The 15,152-nt window shown below is 41.2% G+C and overlaps 1 protein-coding gene across 13 annotated transcripts in view; it reads right to left on the bottom strand.

Annotated features, from left to right (window-relative positions):
* Window positions 1-1,946: 1,946 nt before the first annotated feature.
* MGA (MAX dimerization protein MGA) overlaps window positions 1,947-15,152 on the bottom strand; it is a 63,729-nt gene continuing 50,523 nt past the window's right edge. For 9 of the 13 annotated variants that reach the window (XM_074824157.1, XM_074824156.1, XM_074824159.1 and 6 more), the window contains 8 exons: window positions 15,025-15,149; window positions 13,620-13,671; window positions 11,728-11,913; window positions 10,918-11,029; window positions 9,139-9,372; window positions 7,879-8,055; window positions 7,323-7,475; window positions 1,947-6,293 (listed from right to left, as the gene is read on the bottom strand). In XM_074824157.1, the coding sequence (XP_074680258.1) occupies window positions 4,990-6,293; window positions 7,323-7,475; window positions 7,879-8,055; window positions 9,139-9,372; window positions 10,918-11,029; window positions 11,728-11,913; window positions 13,620-13,671; window positions 15,025-15,149 (2,343 nt within the window). In that variant the 3' untranslated portion in view covers window positions 1,947-4,989. Of the gene's footprint in view, window positions 6,294-7,322; window positions 7,476-7,878; window positions 8,056-9,138; window positions 9,373-10,917; window positions 11,030-11,727; window positions 11,914-13,619; window positions 13,672-15,024; window positions 15,150-15,152 lie in introns of those variants that run through there. The other 4 variants (XM_074824164.1, XM_074824163.1, XR_012623253.1 and 1 more) reach the window with 4 other exon arrangements.

Raw genomic sequence — 15,152 nt, 5'->3', positions numbered from 1 at the left:
TAACCTCGAGGTACACAGCCCTGTACGCAGACAGCCCTACAAAAACCAGGGCACGCTCCCGGGAGCAAGATGAACCAGGTACGTGAACACTGTGAAAGCAAGGCGAGGTCTTTGCTTGTGCTTTGCCTCACAGGAATCCGGCTGCCAGCGAGGGGCGGTTGGTGAGTGGCCTCGCTGAGGGCTGGGACACGTGTTCACTGGGCGCTCCGGGGCAGTGGGGTGGCTGTGGAAGGGGATTGCTGACAGCCACAGCCACAGGTCCGGCGGCCTGGTGGGCACGGGTAGGTGCTGGTGCTGATGAGCAAGCTGCAGGCTGCGCGGCAGCGGGCCTGGGGCAGGGGCCTTCCCCGGTGCTTGAAATGCTGCTTGTGCCAGCAGCCTGCGAGGCACAGGTGGCCAGTGAGGACAGACTGTGGCTTTGCCCTTTGTCAGAAAAGACTCTCAGAGAAGTAGAGACCCCAAATCTTTCTTGGGGTAGAATCCTGTTTCAGAATGAAGAGGGGGGACCTCCAAAAGAACCTGTGACGGGCCTCCAACTCCCAAGAGACCCAAGACAGAACAAGGTGCTGGCTGAGGCAACACAAAATTCAAATGCCCAGGAATAACCCAAGTATACAGTGGTGTAACAACGCTTTCTTGGTCTGTAGCAGCAGTACAAAGGGCAAACAGATAATGCCCTGAGCTTACCTGGTCACGGACAGCACCACAATTCCTCCACTACCATGATCCCAAATGACAGTAATTTATTTAGATTCCATTCATTTCTAATTAAGGACAAACTGGTCCTCTGCACGTTTTTGGGTTGCATTTATGGACTCAATCTGGCCTTAAATCAGTTATTGCAAAGGCTCCCTGTAATTTTTCATACTGAGCTTATTTGCACCATCATCTGTGTTTCCAAGAACACAATGAATATGCTGGAAAACACAGGTCCCCAGCCCAGATCATCATGGGATTCTACTGGTAAGTTCTTTCTGTTGCAAGCCTGACTGAATAGACCTTATGCTTATGTTCCTTTCTATTCCAAGAAGTAACTTTCCCCCTTAAAATAAGGAGTCACGGGATGAGGCCTTGCTGAAGGGTTTCATCAGAAGTTTTCAAAAATACACTACCTGGCTCTATCACCTATTTTTAGTCAGTCTCTCCTGAGAGATCTGGTCTTCCTCTTTAAAAAAAATAAAATTCTGCAACATTTCTTCTCCAGTTCATCACTTACCCTCATGCATAATTGTTCTCTTCATTGTGTTTTCTTTTCCCAGGCCTGTAAGTCAAACTCGCTCATTTGTAGACGTTTACTACTTTCTTTAAAAAAAACCCAAAAACAAACCATTTAGCAAGTGTGTTATCTTCCATTTAATGGATATGGAAGAGATAGACGGTGACTTGTTACAGGCATTTTATTGATTTCTTCTAAAAAGCTGTCTCTTCTGACACCTCACTTGGAGACAGAGCTACAGACTTGTTCCCACAAAGGCAGCTGTGTTGTACAACTTCTCTAAAGGAAACAGATACAAAGGATTAACCTAAGTTTGGGGTTGGGGGAAGGAGACTGGAGAGTGATTTTATGTGGACTTAAATCTTCAACTGTTGGGTTTTTTTTTTTCTTTTTATGCCATGATCGAATGTTAATCCCACTGGCTTCCCGCTTAAGACGCATTTTGGTGAAAATACAGGCCCTTCAGTACCTTTTCTGCATTTAGCAAGTCAAAATCCTTTTTTTACAACCAGTAGTAACATTTCCTGCATATTGCTCAAGACTAAAGAGAGAAATCTCCTCCGAGTTGTCCAATTACTTGAACCAAAACCCAGATGCTGGCGTTGCCAAAACTTCTTCCTCAGAGCATACGTGTGTCATTTGCTCAGGTCCAACGCCACGTGTCACCAACAGCACACCGCCACGTCATTTCTGTTCCCTCTCCCTCCCCGGAATAAACTTTCAAAGCCAGTTTCTAGTTGACCTCGATTGGTTTATTTTAGTTTTACACTTTGTCCCTCACATACAGTTATTTAAGAGTCCTGTACTGTTAGATTTCTACAAAAATATCAATTTTTCAAAAGCAGAAAAGAGGGAAAGATATATTTTAATATATAAAAGGAAAAAAGCTAAATCTGACATTTCATTATATTCTTAAAAACATTCCAGTCTATTTACAGATGTGTAAAAAACAAAGAAAATCTCCAGGTCTCTTGGTCTAGTGAGAACGTGCGCCTTGCAGGGGTTTCCTTTGTTCTCCCGATTCTAAAATCTTTTCATTACATGTCCTATGCTTGCATTATTGCCTCAAAAGACAGCATATATAATTTCTAAAAGGTTTGTTCCAACCAATGGGAGCTTGAGGGAAGAGCGGAATAAAAATTCATGGCAAAATATTAAGCTGTGGGCATGAGACAGTGGAACAAGGAGAGCAAAAACTAAGAGCATTTCGAACATGCTTTGTTGCCTGGTAGAACCCATCGCAGATTCTTCTCAGAACTGCGCCAACTAGCATTTTTTGCAGCCAAATTTGGGGTCTGATCTTAGTTAATTTCATAACCATGTTCAGGAACCCAAAATTTTTGCTGTCATCTTTACACAGTACATTTTTATTGCAGTATAATTCCTTACTGCCCAGTGCCAAACAGCAAATGCATCCAGGCATTTTCCATTACCTTGTTAATGGACAAAACATCCTCAAAAGTACAGCATTTCTTTTAGATAATATTCAAATGGTTTTCACGTTACAGCTTTCTCTGTCCCACAGAAGTGTGCAAAGCACACATACTTTTAAAAAGTATTCAGGTATGATGAGCACACAATTCTGTAATTCAGATGAAGACATTTAGAACCATAAAATGATGAGGTGCAGAAAGGTAGGTCAGTGATTAGGAATTTGAAAGGAATCACAGCACAGTTCTGGTTGCTGTTTCACACCTAGGAAGAATGAAATCTACTGGCAAAACAAACTGCCACAGGTAACAAAACAAGCAACTTCAGCCTATTAGAAATGCTCAGAACCAGATTCCCAGGTAAATAAATTTAAGTCTGATGTAGTGCTACTAAACTAATTCAGTTACTCCACATTTCCACTGGTTTAAATTAAGGATAAAATTCATTAATAATAAACAATGTACATCTAAATACTTACTCATATTGTAAATTCCCTTTTCTAAGGCATTCAGTGACAACTGTAAGACCTTGCATGGCTCTCCTACTGACCTCTACTCTCTTTTCCAAATCATGAATACAGGACTTGTCCTAGGCGCAGATCCAGAAGCTGCAGCTTGCTGAACAGAGCAAACGGTTGCACTGTGTCCAAACACTGCTCCCTAACTGTGGGAGATCACCACCAACACCTGCACAACCGCCGTGCTGGAAAGATGAAATTCCTGCATTACTGCATCACCAAAGATGGGGAATTTCGGAGCGGGGGGGGAAATCCCAGCTGCTGTTGCTGGAACAGTGAGACGGGATTAAATTCCTAAACATAAAGCAAAATGCACTATCCAATTCTGTATAATTTTCATGGCAACATTTTTCATCTTTTTGGAGCAGTTAAGAAGCCCCTCAAGCGCACCATAACTCATGTTTACAAACTTGATAGGAAAAGATTGTGTATACACTCATTAACAAATCATCTCTCCTAGGCTGAAAATTTAATTTGTCAAGAAAACTATGAAAACAAAAACTGTGTACAAAAATATAAATATCTTTACAGCCTGCAGGCCCTTCACATCCAACAGTTGAACAGTGAAGAGTATCTACAGGTTTATTGAGTAAGCAGTGGCAGAGAAGAATAAAAAATACATCTTGTGATTCAATACTGCCCTATTTCCCTGGTAATGAGCATTTTTGTTGACTTTTTTTGCTATACACAGCTTGTGCAAATGCAGTGAGAAACCTCTGAGTACCTTTCCTGAATTTATAAAGAAATCGAAGGTTTGGAAAGATATACACATATTTTCATATATACATTCACATATACACCTCGCTCATTTATACTAGGCTACAACAGTCCTGAAAGCTTTCTGTATTTTTATGAAGCAACACTTCCTATTAACATTCCTAGCCACCAAATACATCTTAAAGAATGACAGGAGAAAACAAGAACTGGGAAAACACTCAAGCTACTTCAGCAATGTATTTTAAGACATAGCTATAGGGTGCCCAAATTTCTTTCTACTCTCTGTAATTTTTCTCTCCAGACGCCCTAAGCATCAAAGGAGGGAGTGTCTTTGTATAGGGGCAGGAGGCAAAAGTGAGGGTTTTTGTTTAGTAGTTTTATTAAAATTAACATACTGTCCTACTCCTAATTACACTGGGAAATGTAATTTTCTTCCCCATGTAGTGAGAACTACAGATGTTTATTAAAATAATCTGTGCATAAGCTCCTAAAAAGAGTCTCTGCGAGAGAACTATCTAGCACCAAAAACTTTTCACGTCAGCCCTCTGCACAGTCTCAGATTTCCCTTCCGCTGCTCTAGGTAACAAGTTTGAGAGTAACCGCAATCTCATTTCTGCACATTCAGCCTATTCCGCAAACACTAAAACCAGCAAATGTGAACAATCCCATTTCTGCATAGATAACTTGCCTGGTACAAAAACAAGTAATCCCGAATTTTTTCCCCAACGAGACAGCTGCCTCCCTACTGGGGGGGGTGGGAAACCAAATCTCTTTCAATAGCCTAGATTTCTCAGTCCTTTGACAAACTCTTTCTGCGAAGGACCCCATTTTGGAAGGATACCATGTGCCCAGCAATGGTTATTGATCATCTTCCTCGTTTTGTGAAGGGGAAGGAGAACACCCAGAATACAACAGTGAGGTAAAAATATGTCAACATGCTTAAAGTTTCATAGCACTTATTTCTCAATTTGGGGCCTGCCCTCAGACAAACAGAGTGCTGATGCCATACAGAAAACAAGTGTTGCAGACGAGGGAGGTTGCTGAACCCCGACACTGGTTTACGCTGCTCCAGATCTCCGTTCCTGTCTCTGTTAAAAAATATATGCATTTATTTGCCTGCTGAATTTGAAGGCAAGGTCCCAGTAGTATTCAACTTCATAACCACAGGTGCTAAAGTGGGCATCACTTTGTTATCCTGTCCTTCCTGAACAGTTGCAGGTAATGAAGTTTTTACCCCACTGGGCGCCAGTTTTGCAATGACCGGTGCCAATAAGGGCATCACTTTATTACTACTCTGCCCTTCTGAGTCTGCTGGCAGACTTGCCACTTTTAAGCCAAGCGGTGCCAGCTTGGGCATGGGCCTCCACAAAGTGTCAGCATTACTAGCTTCTGGATTCGTTTTCATCTGCAAAACCGGTGGAGTCACACTAGTGGTCTCTGACAAGGTTGTTACGGTTTTGCCATTCCCACCACTGGTTACAGACAAATTGGGAAGTGGATCCTTCATTTCAGCACCTATTACTATCTTTAAAACATCTGCTTCAGATGAAGGCTCCCCAGAGTTCTTGTCGCCATCAGTAAGGTCATCATCTTCCAGGTGCAGCAGGAGAGGGCTTATAGAGCCACCACCCTCTGGAACTTCAGAAAGGTCCTTAAAACTGCCTCCCAAATGGCCAAACTGGAAGGAGGACCCACTCGCAGCGGTGAGATCACTGGCTGTTCCCCGACGAGCTTCTGCCCCTTCATGAGAGAAATCCGAGTTGAGAGTGCTGGGCAGCTCTGACATGGCTGAAGCATCATCGTTCAGCTGCTGGTTGAGGAAGGCGATCTCATTGAGCAGCGACGTGAGGGTTTCATCGGTGTCATCACTGTCCTCAATGCTGCTCAGTAACTCGCTCGCGTCCAGTTCTGCTTCCTCCATTGCGGATGCTACTTTCCTCAACTCCATTTCTATCCTGGAATCTTTGATCTGCAGCTTGCGGAATGGCAGTTCTTTAGATTTTAATCTTTCCCCTCCAGGATCACTGACTGTCCTCCTAGCTTGGCTGCCTACAAACTCACCAATGCAGAGCTTTTTGCTAAAGGACTCTGGAGGTTCCTTCGTACACGCCACGTTCCGGAGCTGTGGAAAGCCATCTTTATTTTCAAAGAAAACTTTTGCAGGACCTGTGGTATTTCTTCCATCTCTGCCACTGTCTCCAGGACATGGTTTGCCTTTTTCTTCTGGAAGGATGCTCTCACTCTTCCTACTTTCAAGGGGTGCTACAACCAAGGACTTCTCAGAAGCCTGAGTACCTGCAGCTGCTGTCACATTAGAGCTTTTGTTTCTGTTCGGGTTTAGACTCACACTTCCCTCAGCAGCCAGCGATGTTACATTAACAATCTTTGGCATCATGAATGAATCTTCACTTTCTGCAAAACCAAACAAAGCAGCATCCATGAGGATCCATACTAACTGCAAGATAATTCCTAATTAAACATAATTTGCTCACTTTCAGGTCATCCTCAACTAAGCTGCTATTCACAATTTAAACTGCTTACACAGTTTTGGTCAAGTGGAGCCTTAAAAGACTAATAGCTTAACTTTCAACTTGTAGAACAAGAGCAAGCTCCACATCTACAATCCCAGAACCACTTGCCCAGTGCCTTCCTTCAGCAGGCTGGCACAAATGCGAGTAACTGTAACGCTTACAACTGTGATGGTGATGCACGAGGAAAACAGAATGACAATTTTCTCCCTTACTGTTCTTTCAGGGTTTACTTTTATGCTCACATTTCACAATCCTGGTTTTGTGCACAATACTACAGAGGTATTCCAGGGAACATGCGATTACTTTTTTGCCTCCAAGCAGCTTCCTATTTATAGCCCTCAGATTTTTCCCAGCCCCAAATCTGAAGTGAACTTTCCTTTTAGACCAAATGACTACGATGAAGCAGAAAGCGAGCGGCTTGCTTTTAACATAACAGATGGCCAGCAGCACACTCTTGGCAGGAACCACCCCACAGCCTAGACCCAATGTACAGCACTCGGTCTTGAAAAAGCATCTCTCCAACAGACAGCAGAGCTGGCAGAAAGGGCTTGTGCCAGAGTAAGAGCCTGGATGTAAGAGGCAAAGATTTTCAACAGCCCCACCACAGCTTTGCACTGTGGTTTCCCCAGTAGGATGCATTACACCACAGACACATTCCAGTCCCCACTTACTCTGATTTTGCTGAGGGCAAGGAGGCTCAGTGAGGTGAAGGAAAGTTAAAAAGCTCTCATCTATAATACCCTAGAGCCCCCTCTAAACTGTTCAAAACATTTAATAGTGATTTTCTTTGAATACCCAGACAATAATACTTCTCATTACTTCCTAGTGAGAAAACAATTTACCTTCATTTTTGCAAGGATAATGTTCCCTGCATGCAAGCAAGAAGATCCATAAAAACCAAAGAGCCTACCTGGACGGGGCTCTGTAGCTGATACTACTGTCGAGGGCAGCAGGTTTCCAGCAACAGCTGACAGCGTAATGGGAATGGTAGAGTTAGTCAGGATTCCTTTTACTTGGACAGGAACCGTTGATCCTGGCAGCTGAATCATCACAGAAGCAATACCTTATCCAAGAAAAGGGGAAGGTAGAAACAAGTCTTTCAGATACTCAGTTAAGCCTGGAAAATAGGAGTATTGCACTTCTAGGCAAGACTTTATACTGTAATACCATCTGAAAGTGGTAAAAAATAGAAATATAGATTGGTTAGGTGATTAAGAAATCTTCCCTATGTTTCCCTAATTTGGTAACAGTAAAAATTTAACAGTTTGTACTTAGCTGTTGATAAACTGAAATAATTATATCAAATCTCCCTTACCACAGTCAGGTTATACCTCAGTTGGTTAAGTTGTAAAAAAAACCCCCAAATTAAAGCAAAAATTAAATAACACATTACTTTGTAAACTGCTATGCACATCCATGAACAGCATTATACTGGATTTCATTACTGTGTTCTCACACGATCATACCTGGCTGTGCTGTCATGGTGGTACTGACAGCTCGAGGCTTTAACTCGGCTTGCAAGAGTGTGGAAGGAACAGCTGCTACCTGCCCTGGTACAAGCGGGCTCTTCAGTGTCAGCACCTGCCCCTGCGGAGTCATCACTAGGCTCGCAGCAGTTAGTGTGAGAGGGGATGAGGTGTCCTCTGTAAAAAAAGAAATATGTAAATCACTAATTTATTCTGGCACAGCACCCTTGATGGCAAGTGATATCCTGCGGAAGGAACTCCAGCTAGAAGGTTTACAAGCCCTAGATGAGAAAGCTGCTACAGAAGCTACGCAGGCTCCAGGAACCTCACCTACACAGCCAGAGCTGGTCTGCACTAGCTCTTTGTGCAGTGTAACAGCCCTAACTCTCCAGAGCGGCATCCTCATCAAGTATCAGAGCAGTCTTGCTGAAATTACAAAGAGGACTTGTTCAGTCCAAAGAAAGAAAGAAAGCAAATTCTTTCACCACATCCAAATTCTGATGCCAACCTTCCCCAGGACTGGACAAAAATGAGGCTTGGGAAACTAGAATGATAGTTTGTTTATAAAAGCCCGAGACTACTTTGAGTAAGGTCTATTTATTACTCCCAAAATAAGAAACATCACCAGATCCTTAGAGCATTAGAGTGGTACTACCATGAAAGTTTGGATTTCTGCCATTCTTTTGTTCCTTCCTACATTTATGGTACGAAAGTCTCCATCAACGCCGAATACTTCTCCACAAACACCGAATACTTGTCCACAAGTTCTCAGCTCCAAAAAAATTCTCAAGTGTCTCACAATTCTGTCATTTAATTTAAGAGCAAGTCTTCCACCACCTTGATAGCTAGCTTGCTTGGGGAGGGATGTTTTAAAGACTGAATCTATTCTAGCAGCTCCAGTATTCTAGGGGTTGAGCTTCAGGTTTTGAGTCAGCAGAAAGCACCTCTGACTCTCAGAAATTCCCACGGGATTGCAGTGAAACTCCATGAGACCAAAGGACAACTTAATAGGAATTTACATCCCATCATTCTGAAACTCAGAAGTCATGTTGATCTCAAGACCTCAGTAGTGCTGGTCTCATCCTTCCTGAAAACAAGCTGTTCCCACACCTATCGGATGGACACTTCCTGGTCCTGTACTCAATTCTGCTTCAAGAACGAAGTTCCCTGCACAAGCTGGTGAGCCTTTTGCCCTCCTATGGGGTGCTGCTTCTATGTCCCTCTTCCTTTTATGCGAAACTTGCGTCTATTTTAGCCCACCTGTGGCACGGACTCCTTTTCTGGCGAGTATCAGTGGCTTGCCTCTCCTATTTGTCATAGCCACCTGGGCCAGCTCTTTGGAGGGAGCAGAAGATCCTTCTTGTTGTGTGCTAGCAGTCGAGGTTGCAACAGGTTCCTCTGGCTCAGCTTGTTTCTTCTTTTTTTGTGCTTCTCCTGCTTTTTGTTTGGCATAAATATATTCTAGTTTCTTCAGGACAACTTCTTCTGTCTTCCCTACAGAAAAATTACCAGAGAGACAACCTACCTTTAAACTCTCTTTCCAAAACTAAAGAGCTGAAGACAGAGCTAAAAATCTATTGACACCATTCAACTACTATAAAACAGATAACCACCACCCCTAATAAGTCAACAGCATACCTAATAACAGAGGAAAGTCATTACCTATTTATTCCAAGATTTTTTTTTCCTTCAGAAACATCCATACATTTTAGAATTTATCTGCAACTTTGATGACCAGAAATCAGCTTGGACAAGCACTAGCTCTTGCTGAACAAGTACCATTTGGAAAATATCCACAGCTGTGTATAAAAACTCACATCTCTCCTAATTATAAATGTATGACTAGCAGACAAAACGTTACATTTACCTGGTATTAAGTTTCTTGGACTAATGGACCCTGTTACTCAAACAACATTTAGATGTAAACTCACATACAGTTAACCATTGACATGAACATTCTAACCCCGAACAAACACAAAGGTTTCATACATTTGTTTTCTGCAGATGCACACAATTTAATATGATCAAAGTTGAAATAACTACATTGGCTTGTTTCCTGCTTAGTATTTATGTTATTATATCATGGTCTATCTTCAATTAAGTCTATATTTAACTAACTCTCCTGAGAGAGGATCTTTTCCTCATCAGTTTTGAGGTACTTCAGTAGGAATGTGAAAGATCGGAAAACTACTTTGTGAAGTTATTTGCTTTCATTCCCTGCCCAAAAGACCTATCATACCTTTCTGGATTAAGATGAGGGTTCACTAAAACACTTTTTTTTTTTTTTCTAAACCAAGTACCTCAAATATACGTGAACTGATTCACACAAATACACAAGATTTAAGTATCTCTCATTTCTAATTTACAGGTAGTCTCCTGTTTTTATTCCCAGACAGTAAGAAGATTACAAGAATTATTTAACATTTTGCTTGCTCATACACATTTTGGCACTGGCTGAACACGTGTCATAGCTTTCCTACACCTCCAAATGAGACAGAAGGACACAATAATTACAACACGGTTTTGTCCTGAAACGCCCAGATGAGTAGCAGCTCAGAATATACTGCAATTCTGTTCCATGGACAGCGCTGCCGCCTTCTAGACACTACAAGCACTAGCCCTCAGAAAAGCAGCACGAAGATCATTATTTGCAAAGCTGACCAAAGGAGTCAGAGGTTTTGGTACTGATCAAAGACAGCTGTGTATACCTGTGAAGCACTGAGCAGAAACACTGTTTCAGGAAGTGACCAATGACAGAATGAAGTGATTTTTTTTCCACCCACTAACACAGGAACACACCCTGTGGCTTGCAGCAGAGATCATTCTACATTTCCTTGAGGCATAAAGGAAAACAAAAGCAGTTCTTAACAGCATGAGGAGTGTATGGCTGAGTCAGAGCTTAGCAGGTCTTTGTTTGGCGTCAAGAGTCTGAATTTTAGGTGAACTAGTGATCCACAGAGGATGACTCCACTCACTCCCACTCTTAAAAGCCTTTTCTTTCATTATTCCAGCTACTCTGTACCCAAAAACCAGTCTCACCTGAAAGCGTGGATACTTTCCGAATCAAAACACCTTGCTTGCGTGTCAGTAAGTTCTTCTGTCCAATAAGTTTATCTGCCTGATCAGTCAATCCTTGGATTTCTTCATAGGCCTAGAGAAGTGTCAGGGAACCGATTTATAAACCAACAATACACAAAATAATGAAGTATTTTTCCTTCCCAGAAACTTTTAGACATTTTCATCATCTTGAGAAATTAGAACTCAGAGGAAACATATGAAGTACCATCTAATGCCAGCCTTCCCTACATGCAAGCTGAAAAGTGATAAACATCTTGTTCGTCCTTTCTCCAAAGTTCAGCTATTTTAAAGAAAAAGATAAAAACAACTTTTATCCCACAATTTCAAGGTACATCAGACAACCGTAATTATGTATCTTCAACTTATGTTTTGTTTCCTGTCATTTATGTCTTTACAATTAAGTCTTTAATGTCAGTATAATATTTAATGAAGTGCTACCTTCTCCTGCATTAAAGTCTTCAATGTATTATTTCAAAATTGCCTGATGAACACAGTAAAATGCTAAGGAATTAAGACATAACCTTCCGTGGTTAAATTCACGAAGAATACAACAAGGAGAGGGCTAATCTGGAAACATGCATCTGTGTCATCAAGATAAAGCTTTTAGAAATACAGATTCCTTCAGATATTGTTTTATTCTAGAGAGTCCTATAAAGGTGACAGAAGTTCTCTATTCACAGTATCACTGAGACTCACCCAAAGAGTTCATACTAGTTTAATTACTCTGTCCAGATTAAATGATTCTCCTCACTTAAGCTTCAAAATACTTACCTGCTTGAGAATGTAGGATTTGGAGACCTTGGGAAGGTTGTGTAAGCGCAGAGTTTTCTTCAGCTTTTCAAAGAGACCTCTCAATTCATTACGTCGCCGGCGTTCATTTGCTGTGTGTGTCTCGCGGTAATGAGCAAAGGCTTCTGCCTCACTCTTCAGCCTTCTGCCCCGGAATTGACGCTTCCGCTGGAGAAGTAACCGTATTGACCAGTTTAAATAAAAAAGGTAATGTAACGGCAAACAATGTTCAAAGGCATGCCCGATTTACAAGGTTATTCTACAGACACCTGAATATTTCATGTCATGCTATTCTGTTATTATGTCTTCATGAAAGTTCAGTGTCAGAAGCACACGCAATAAGCATGAAATGCTGACCAACAAAAAATGACCAACATAATCACATCAACCCTAAAGGAAAAGATCATGAGCAGTCCCTTCTATTCATAAGCTTCTGTATTTTGCAATACAAGACTACTTAGGTAAACCACAGGACTCCAACAAAATCACACATGTTTGAGCCAATTTTTTTTGTTGTTTGCTTGTCAAAAAAGTTTACTAATAAATGAAACAATCACATCAAATATAGGACGCTTGAATTTTTCCCCAGAGTTAAACTAGTTTGATTTCTATTTTGTTTCATGGGTACATATGGGCTGGGCCAAGAGACATTTAGGTAAGAATGGGAAAGACGGCATTGGAACTTATCACCCCAGACATCTACCATGAAACAGAAAGTTTCAAAGACAGGCTCTGATTTTGAATTTGCTTAAGTTTCCAAAAAGGCTGACAGACAATAAGCATAATTACTAATCTCTACAGATTTGAAGGTTTGTTATTTCATCACTACTCCTACAGGTTTTGTACAATTACGCTATTTATTTCATGATGAAGCAATACTTAAGAAGTAGCATTAACGCGTTTTTTTACATCATTTTAGGTCTGCTCCAAACCCCAGCAAATCAGTAGAAAGACTCCTTAGGTCCAGTGATACTATTTCTGAGCGTGCTGGCCTTTGGAGGAATCTGAAAGACTGTCTCCTGAAACCTGGCTCTTGACATCCATTTTGCCCTCAGAGGCAGACTGAGCACGGTAAGGCTGCAACTGCATCTGCGCTTGTGTTGGGCATTAGGTTCCTTTCAGGGAAGGGCCTCATGCCGTAACTTCAAGGGCAGAGAGAAGAATACATGGAGAAGGCGATGCAGGCAGAGCACCCTGGAACCCCTCTCCATCTCAGGCAAAAGCACACATACCAGTCTGCACTCATGTACAAGACATACACCAGGCTCACACCCTGCCTCAGAGCCCCACCCCGCCCACCCCCACAGGCAGCTCTAGATCTGACATCAAGTACATCACAGATAGTTATCATGGACAGTTAGTGAAACTGGCTTCAAAGCCACCCTAAAATACAGCATAAGCTTCAGAAGGATTGCAGTAAGTTTTGGGTTGAAAGGATTCTGTGTTATCTTTAACTTGCCTAAATATGTATTATATAAACTATTGTTTTCAGAAATCCTTCGCCCAGTGCTATGCCTATATAATCCTACACAGTCTTCCTCAATGCATGAAAATGTTTCTCAGTTATTCATTATTTTATGTTGTTGTAAAAATTACTTATGCCGAGAACACAAAACCTAAGCAAATGTGCTAATAAGAGGCAGATATTCCTCCCATACATAAAGTCGAATCCAAAACCCACTGATGCCTGTAGCAGTCCTTTAATGAGATTTGGACTGAGTGCCGTTCCCCGCCATATACACAGCTGGTTTCTTGCATTTAATCACAAATATATGAAAGGTAGATAAATCGCATTAAGAGTTGCACTTGAGATGAAAGTTTATCTTTAAAATGGAGGTGTGATACCAAAAGGAAAGAGGAGAGCAAACATATACCTTCGTAGATTTTTCTGATAATTTTTCATCCGAAGAATTACGAGCATGGTATCTGGAAGAAAGGTAAAAAGTTTTTCCCAACACTACTCATCTCATGCACTCTATCCTCATTAACGACATTCCAACAGCCTAAAACTGCTCATTTTTATCCGTGAAATTAACCCTTCCTTGTAACTACATGAAAGCAGGATACTGTTGAGCTTTCTCAAGAAATTCACAACTCTATCTCCAATGCCATCATCTTGGAAAAATTTGAGCTGTTCTGAAAGCTGTAAAATTAACCCATAGTGCAAAAGCAACTATTTCACTATATGCCAAAGAGAATAAATTCAGCCTGAGACTGTTAGCTGCAGAAAGTATTTTTTTTAAATTGCATTTTGGTTCTTTTTTTAAAAAGTACAGATTCAATACAGATGGCAGAGCAATCCCTCCCCCACCAAGAACAACGAACCAAAATCCTCACATTTATTACTATCCTGATATATAATAACAGCTTCCTTGTATCTCAGGAGCTTCAAGAAAAAAAGAACAATACACATTTGAAAGAATTATTTTTACAAAACATTACACCTATTTTTCTCTCTCACTGAAAGATCTTCACAATTTACAGCAAAGTCACCATCTAAGGATAAAAGTTGAGCTGTATCTCTGAAGGAAAAAAAATAAATAAATTTGGAACTATCTGGAAAGTATACAATATCACCAAACAGATTTTTCAAAGTTTCTGCAAAAAAATTCTTTAAACAAAAAGAACTAAGGATGCAAGGTCCCCATTCTTTCGTTTGGTGCAACTGAGAAATAGCTATGACCATCTTCACATACCTCAAGTAAGCTATGTTTTTACTTTGCATTTTGTCATTATAAATGCAAGGGCAGCAACAAAAACAAGCAAACAAAAATAACAGAACAATTTAAAAAAAAAAAAAAAAGGCCAAGCTATCCAACCATGGCAGACTATATGTAAATAAGAAAATACTTTCTTCACTGGGGCAATGGTCCCAAAGCCAAAGCTCTCATTTACAGCATCAGGGATTAAGCCAATGACTGCTCCTGCCTAAAAATAACAAGTCCACCAGCAAATATAAACAAAGCTTGCAAAATTGTATTTAAAACATACTCAGTTTGCTGAAAGGGAGGCAATTCACTCATAATAATTTTACAATATACTTATCCCCATAAACAAATTAATTAGAGGGGAGAGGAAAAAAAAGGCTAAGGCACCTCAAAATCTACTTAGCTCTGACAGCCCCATCCTTGCAGACACTGGGAAGCACCAGTGCTCAGGAAGACCTGACACAAGCCTTGCTTTATCTTACCATCACATTAAACCTGTTGTTTAATGGTTTCATTCAACGCCAGCTCATCAGTAAAACACAAATCTGTAGTGCTCTCCAAGGATGCTTACTTCTGTTTGGAAGGTTGGATATTAGCAGCTGTGGCCTTCAGACGGGCAATGTTAATCTTCTCTGAAAGCTCCTCCACGGTCTCAATGTCCACCTGCTCGTCATCCTCACTGTATGCACACGCATCCTG

The sequence above is a fragment of the Strix aluco genome, chromosome 4 (assembly GCF_031877795.1).
Source record: "Strix aluco isolate bStrAlu1 chromosome 4, bStrAlu1.hap1, whole genome shotgun sequence".
NCBI lineage: Eukaryota > Metazoa > Chordata > Aves > Strigiformes > Strigidae > Strix > Strix aluco.
This window is presented reverse-complemented; position numbering and strand designations above follow the sequence as displayed.